The sequence below is a fragment of the Aegilops tauschii genome, chromosome 2 (assembly GCF_002575655.3).
Source record: "Aegilops tauschii subsp. strangulata cultivar AL8/78 chromosome 2, Aet v6.0, whole genome shotgun sequence".
Classification (NCBI taxonomy): Eukaryota; Viridiplantae; Streptophyta; class Magnoliopsida; order Poales; family Poaceae; genus Aegilops; species Aegilops tauschii.
In genome coordinates, this window is record NC_053036.3 from 609,914,432 (window position 1) to 609,922,269 (window position 7,838).

General features: G+C 42.5%; 1 protein-coding gene across 1 annotated transcript; it reads right to left on the reverse strand.

Moving 5' to 3' along the window:
* Positions 1-2,405: 2,405 nt before the first annotated feature.
* LOC109781963 (uncharacterized) lies at positions 2,406-4,870 on the reverse strand. The gene is made up of 3 exons (XM_020340554.4): positions 4,702-4,870; positions 3,711-3,792; positions 2,406-3,557 (listed from the first exon to the last, which is right to left on the reverse strand). Exons 1-3 carry the CDS (start codon positions 4,711-4,713, stop codon positions 2,650-2,652), a joined length of 1,002 nt encoding a protein of 333 aa, XP_020196143.1. The 5' UTR covers positions 4,714-4,870; the 3' UTR covers positions 2,406-2,649.
* Between the last annotated feature and the right edge of the window lie 2,968 nt (positions 4,871-7,838).

Here is a 7,838-nt window from a genome sequence, read left to right on the forward strand (position 1 = left end):
GTTCATAAATATAAGAAATGGTTACCCATTTTGAAATAATGCTTATGAAATTTATTTAAAATATTCAAAGTTTGTTGATGAAATGTTAACTGAGTAAAAGTATTCATTGTTCATTTGAAATATATTAAGCAGGTATTTGGAAAATGTTGAGAGTGTATCTAAAAAATATTCAGCCTGTATATGAAAAATGTTCGACGTGTATTAAATATCTATTTGAAAATTGGGGAAAAGGTAAAAATGAAAATGAAAAAAGGAAAATAAAGGAAAAACCAAATTCAAAAAATCAAATGAAACCCAATTAAAACAATAAGAAAAAAAAGTTAGCTTGAGCCTTCCTATAACAGATGGAAGGTTGCCAAAACCGCTCCTGGGAAGTTTCCGAAAACAGAAGGAACACACTTTATTGCGTTGGTCTACTAGTGGTTGCACCAGAGGCGAGAGGATCGTACGTCTCGCAGTAAGCGAGACATGGCTCTGGAAATGGAGTGCTCGCCTATAGGGTTAGCATGACTGGGCCCGCCCCACAACGGGTTACGGAACTTTCACTATAGAGCGCAAACAAGTTCTGGGGACTTTCCACCGTGATTTGGGAATGTTGTCGTCTGGTTTTCTTTTCTATTCGTTTTCATGTGATTTTACCAGTTTTATCATGTTTCATTATTTTCTTGTTTTTTTTACATTTTGTTTTTATTGTTCTTCTTTGTTTTATTCACCTTTTTTTGTTTCTTCTAGTTAGCATGATTTCTATTTTATATTCATGTTCACTTCTACTTTAAAATTCCATTTTATTTCTAAAAAGGGGTTGATATTTTTTATATACCATGAAAATTTTGTAATAATTGGGTGATATTTGTTTTTACATTTTCATAAACATTTTTACAGGTTCAACATTTTTAAGTGTTACGAACATTTTTGATTTGTCAAATGGACATATTTAAAAAATTCTGAGAACAATTTTATGAACATTTTGAAGTGTGAAGATCATGATTTATAACAATACCAACATGTTAACATGTTATAGATATCTTTTACAAAAAATTACGTGAACAAAATTTTACATTTCATGCACAATTTTTTAACATATATCATGAATTTTTTTAACACTTGTGAACATTTGGATTATATCCTGAACCGATTTATAAATGCAAGAACATTTTTTCAAATGTCATGAAAATTTTATTGAAATGCACTGACAATTTTTTAAGCGTGCAGAGCAATTTCGTAATTTGAAAATTATCCATGAAAATGAAAAAAGGAAAAATAAAATCTTTAAAGAAATTAAGTTTTCATATACCTCTAAAATACGTCCTTGCATTTTACTAAAAAGATTTGAGAAAAATGAAATAAATATATGGAAATATGCAGTTGCGCACGTGCATGTGTCTACCGGTGAGCGCTCTAGGCGAGCTGCGGCAATGTTGGGACAATCCCACACGGTGTGCATTGCAAGCAAGCACTCCATCCTTCTCACTATGAGTGAGAGATAGGCGCACCCGCGGAGCATGCCTAGTGGCACTAACGGTGGAGATTTAGCTCATGCAGCAGGAAGGCCTAGACACGGTTCCGGTCGACCGATCGGTCTACTACAGAGGACCCTTAAAAAACCAAAAAACCTACTTAGTGGCGGAATGAGTCACTTAAAGTTTGCTAAGAAAATCGAGGTGGAGACGTCCACTGGATAACGGGACCATACCTGTCATGGTGGTGCATTCTAGCGGCAACAACAAACTAAAGCAACAAACTACTACTTCCATACCAAAATATAAGACGTTTTGGGAGGCCGAGGAAATTGATTCTCCATCAGAGAACACAACGTCGGCAAAAATAGCATCGAAGGGTTCAGCCAAGCCAGGAGTAGGTAGCACCACACAAAGACGAAGGTTTTTGGGTTGGATTTTACTTGGTGCACATGGTTTGTACTAAGTGTATTTGGGCATTGCGGCAGGACAGTAGGAGTGCTGTAGCGTGTGAATTTTCACCAACGGTGATGAAGATTGTGGAGTTGACACTGGTACCCGAAACAGACTAGACAAAGTTGATGTGCTAGATATGGGTTTGTAAGAGCGGTTGGTCTCGGCACACGACACGGGGGTAACCAGATCGGTCCGTTGTCGCACCCCGCATGGGGGTAACCAGACCGGTCCGTATTATGTTAATTTAATACATGTTGAGGAGCGTTTACAGTCAAGAGTTGAGGATGTAGGCATTTATGTTGAACCTTATTAACAAATCTCAGTGTCGTATTGCTGTATTGCATTTAATCGTACAAATTTCTCACACACCATTTATTTGCCAAAGTGCTAAAAATTGTTTCACACCACTATGTTGAAAAGGAGACACTATCGAACAAGAATCTGCCAAAGTGCTAGGTTGTTTGACGGCACCATGTAGAAAAGTAGACATTATTGAACAAGAATAACGAGTTTATTTAATAAAAAGGGAAGGCATCGATTCTCTCGTCTTTTCAGAAATGATCTGATGTGAATGGGAGAGCATCAATAGTTGGCGATGATTCATGCAAAGCACCCCCTACAAAAATGATTCATGGATAGCAGCTGCATACATGAATCATTTGTAATCAAGACACGCAAAAACATGTAACTTTGCCTAAGCAGCACAATGGTTGTGGCACACGAAATAGTGAACAGATCACATTATGGTGCAAGCACCCGCTTGATCCTCCTCGCAGATAACCCGGTAGCCGCTGTATCCGCCGCAGTACGGCGTGCGTGCGCCACCGTAGCAGCCGGCTGGCGGCGGCAGCGCCACAGCGGCGGTGTAGCCGTACGTCCTGCCGCAGTCTGAGCACCTGCAACTTCCGTAGTACCCCTGGTAGCATGACGCGCAGCACGTGCAGCGGCACGGGCCCACAGGTCGCGCCGGCAGCGAGGGGATCTCCACCATCGGCGGCCCGTTCCACGAAGGCATCTCTCCCATCGGGTGCCTCCTCTCCCTAGGGTTCTTGTGGCACTCCGGCCCTGCTTCTGGCACGAAATGGACCTGCATCTCCTTTGGCTTCTCAAGCTCGGCCGGTCTCTCTTGCGGCCTCTCCTCCTCCCTGACCGCCTGCATGGTCGCTGACATCTCTCTGTCCGGAGGGGGCTGCTGAGGGTGGTGGTATTCCGGTGGCTGCTCAGCGGGCGGCTGAGGGTGGTACGCAGGTTGCTGCTCGGTGGGCTGCTGAGGGTGGTATTCCGGTGGCTGCTCAGTGGGTGGCTGATGGTGGTATGCCGGTGGTTGCTCAGTGGGCGGCTGAGGGTAGTATGTCTGTGGCTGCTCGGTGGGCGGCTGAGGATGATATTCTTGTGGCTGCTCAGCGGGCGGCGGCGGTGACCCCTTCCCCTTCCCCTTTGATTTTGATTTCTTTTTGCGACTGTTGCTCGGCGGTGGCCCGGCCATCTCTTCCGGCTTGCCGTCGCCCATGATTTGGACGCCCTTGATCACCTTGCCTCCTTTGCATCTGATCCTGCATGATAGCTTGTGTGGATCGAACGGCCCGTCGATGATGACTGCGTTATTGTTGGTGTCGAAGGAGATCGTCCTAATCCTCTCTTGATCTGTACAAGTCATTTTCTTAGAAGTTATACTAGCAAGTAAGAAATTTGTGTTCGTGATTGGTTTAGCAAGCTCATGTGAAGAGTTTCTTTGTGACTGAGATGCATGAATGAACATATAGTAGTAAATGCAGTACATTCATATGTTCTACGCACCTTGAAGGCTGCAAAGAATCTTGCGGATCTTTTTGTAGCACTGGTGGCAATCAAGGTCGACCCTTAAGATTATAGTGGAGATCTGTGTTGACAGAAGCACAGTAAAGTAAATAGTTACTACCTTTGTTCGTTTTTATAAGACGTTTTAGACATTCAGACACCGTTCAAAACAGTACAAAACAAGCTGTCTGAAACGTCTTATAAAAACAAACGGACGGAGTACTAATGAAGCCTCAAAATCAGGGCATACTTTCCAATTTCAGAGACGCTGAGCTTTTGTTCTTGGTTATCTTATGAATGAATGCTCATAATAGTTCTTTGGGACACAAAAACTGCAATTCCTTCACTACATGATCAATAATAAGGGCATCTTTGGAACTCAGGTTTCTAAAAACTTATGAATAGTAAAAATGTATGGTTGAGATGTCATGACCAACTTTGGTCCATGGGAAACCAAAATATGGGAATTACTTTGACTCATTTGATGCTAGTAATTCCATAGGAATATGAAGTGACAGAAGATGCCTGGGAGGCACAAATACAAATTTCCATGAGGTCTAACTACTATTTTTCACTAGGTGTGGTTTATCCTCTTCTTAGAAATCCTGTGAAATTGTGGTGTAAGAAAGCAATCCATAGAAATTGATGGTCTGGTTTCTTTTACCCAAATCACCCTAAAAACAAATTTCCGACCAACAGAAATCATGCAAAAATCTTATGAAAATCTCTTTGGTTTTCGTTACCAAGTGAATGACTAAGTCAGAAAATGGGAAGCAACATGCACATGTGGACACATGGGTTTTGAATTACGAGAAGTATGTACTTTTGCAGGCATAGATAGAAACCTGTAGCTCCTACTTTGTTTTTCTCCATAGAAAAAGAAACTTCGTTTTTCTCCATTGAACGAATCACTCACAAAGAGATAAACCCTAGAACGGATCGGATGCAAATGAGAGAGAGAGAGAGAGAGAGAGAGAGAGAGAGAGATCACCTGATCTGTCATGCTGTTGTTGTGAGTCAGTGACCTAGAGAGGCGCAGGGGAAGAGAGAGGGAGAGGTGCAGGGGAAGAGAGGGGCGGGAGAGAGATATGTATGCAACTGCAGAGAGAGAGAGAGAGAGAGAGAGAGAGGAGAGGCGCAGGGGAAGTGAGAGGGGGCGGGAGAGATATATGTATGCAACTGCAGAGAGAGAGAGAGAGAGAGAGAGAGAGAGAGAGAGAGAGAGAGAGCTTCTCGTGTGGTTGATATGACACCGTGACACCTGGTCGTCTGGTTGAAGGCGGAAGCTTCGGATGATTTATCAAGCCGAATCTTTTGAAAACTCAGAGATGAAAAATGCAGCTGGCTACACCAAGTCATCAACACAGTTACATCCTTCTAGCTACTTCTCTTTCGGGAAAAGGTAGAAGACCGATGCTGGCGAATGTTGCTACCTAATTAAGTACGAAGTGAGGCCATGGAATCTGGTTCTTGCCATTAAAGAAGCTTTTAGTCCTGATGCCATTGATGTGGGCTTGGCACAACTTGGAAAAGAAACAAGAGCTTGTTGCTTACGGAAGATAACAAAGGAATCCTCGAGCAGAGAAGTCGCGCTGGGAACTACACGTACATGTCCGCGAATCAAATTGAGTTATATTCTTTGAATAGCGAGAAAACGCAACATGTATGATCGCTGTGAAGTATCAGGAGATGACGTGAAAATTCACAATTCTCGCCCATGCCAGAAACTTCATAAAAAAAAGTAACACCTCCCACATACTCCCTCCGTTCCAAAATAGATGACTCACTTGAGGGAGTATCTACTAAATAAATCGCTAAGCTACACTTAAAAAGGCAGCGCCCTTTTTTCTAGAAAAACTTCCAATCTATTCCTTAACTGTCCAGGTAGCACAAAGAATAGCAGAAATAAAAAATATATCCAAATCCGTATACTATCCTAGCGATGATTGTAAGTACTGGAGCAAGCCGAAAGCGCGCCGCCGTTATTGCCCCTCCCTCATCGGAGCCGGACAAACCTTCTTGTAGTAGACAGTCGGAAAGCCGCCGTGCTAAGACTCCATATGACCAAAGCACTAGAACAACAACCACCGCCGATAAAGAGAAGCGTAGATTAGAAGGATCCAACCTGTAGACACACGTAGACATACATTCACGTGGATCCACCGAAGACAAAGCCGACCGAATCTCATGGGATCCGCCGGAGACAAACCTCCACACGCCCTCCAACGATACGATGCTAGAAACACCACCGAAATAGGGGCTGGGCGAGGAGGACCTCATTCCATCTACAGAGAGCCGCCAGCACCTGGCATCTCTGAGCAGGACACAAATTCTAACAAAACATAAAAAAACGGAGCCCTCTCGCCAGCAGGGGTGGGCTCCACCGCACCCCATGGCACTAAGACCACATGAGACGAGGTAGACCGACGACAAAATGAAAAGCATGGCATTTTTTGCTACCTACACATGTATGTCACTTTAGTTCACCTATAGAGTTCACGGACAAATGAAAATTACAATTCTCTTTCAGTGTATCTGTAAAGATCCCCTGTATCAAGTGTGAAATTTTGGAATGTACATGTTACATGACATGTCCAACATGTGAGATTGTTCTAGTACGTTCTCAAAACATCTCATGTCCTAGCTGCATAGAAGGAGCTCTTTCCCCTATGAGAAAAAGTATATGCCCCTCTAGAACATGCTTTTTTTTCCTGTTCCTTCGATCCTACTTTGTCATACCACTTTGTGTGCTTGTCATTTTTTGACTCATTCAAAATATAAAACTCTTTTGCACATAGTATGATTTGTGCTTTATCAACATCGTAGTTCAACTTGTCTTTCTTTCGGTCACAACAACCACCTCTTTGTGTCTCTCAAGATTATATTGTTGAAGTAATGTTTTTTGGTTGACCATATACATATTCTTCTAAGAGAATCAGAACATTGTTGGATAAGCTGGGAGGGAGATCCTTACCCGAGACTATTTAACATCCATTATTCATCAGCTAATAAGGTTAAAATGGCTCGTGTTGCTAGGAAGGGGGGGGGGGGGGGTCCAAGTGGGATACAAAAGAAATTTCTCCTGGTGTTGTTAGATTAGTTAAGATGTCTCTCCTCCTATGAATACAGATGATCACCGCAAAGATTTGCTCCCTAGTAAGGATTTCACTAGTGATAACGGAAATCAACTTGGTGAATCTTCGAACCTAGGCAGTACTGAGTATGAGCAAGGATGTACTAACAGGTTAAAAAAAGATATCAAGGAAAGGCATTCTAAAGCATCATCTGATAGGTCCATAATATTGATGACTGTAGTACTGAGTATGAGCAGGAATGCTATTGGAAGGCTCAAGAGGTGCATACTAATGATGACTGCGGTAAGTTAGCTTTGCAAAAGGCAACTGGTAACCAAGGTATGTGTAGAAATACCGATGATAGAAGATGTGGCGAAAGATGGGGCACAACTGTTAGCCGTGGTCATTCTTCTAGGATGTCGTCTTATGACGCCCATGTTTATAATCGTGCACTAACCATACACGCATCATGCACGATCACGAACGATGACTCACATCAATACAATAACACAACTCCATGACACAAATATAAACATAAATTTTTATATTACAAGCCAGGGCCACGAGGACCCATAATACATCAGTACAAATAGCAAGTTTAGTCTGGATACAGACGATGTTAATTTCCTTTCCTTCAGAAAGCTGAGCAAAACAACGACACTAGATTGAAAGGCAAGGCCTCCTGCCTGGGACCTCCGAACTGCTCGTTGATGTCAGTTTCCACGTAGTAAGCTCTGCCGGGGTAACCTGCACCTGTGGTGCTACCAGCTGTTGCAGCAATTGGATCGAATGAAAAGAGTAGCAAAGGAATGATGAGTACACATCCAAAGTACTCACAAAACTTACATCAGATATATTCTAAATATGCATCGGTATCAAAGGAAAAGGGGTAGATCTGTGGACTAAACTGCAGAAATGCCAGAATAAGGGGGAAGAAGCTCATCCTATCGAAGACTACATCTTTCAACAATATAAGAGAGGAGCGTATCTAGTATCATCTTGCACATACATTTAGCAATAACTTGCCCAGAGATCCTTATTAAGTATCTGATTT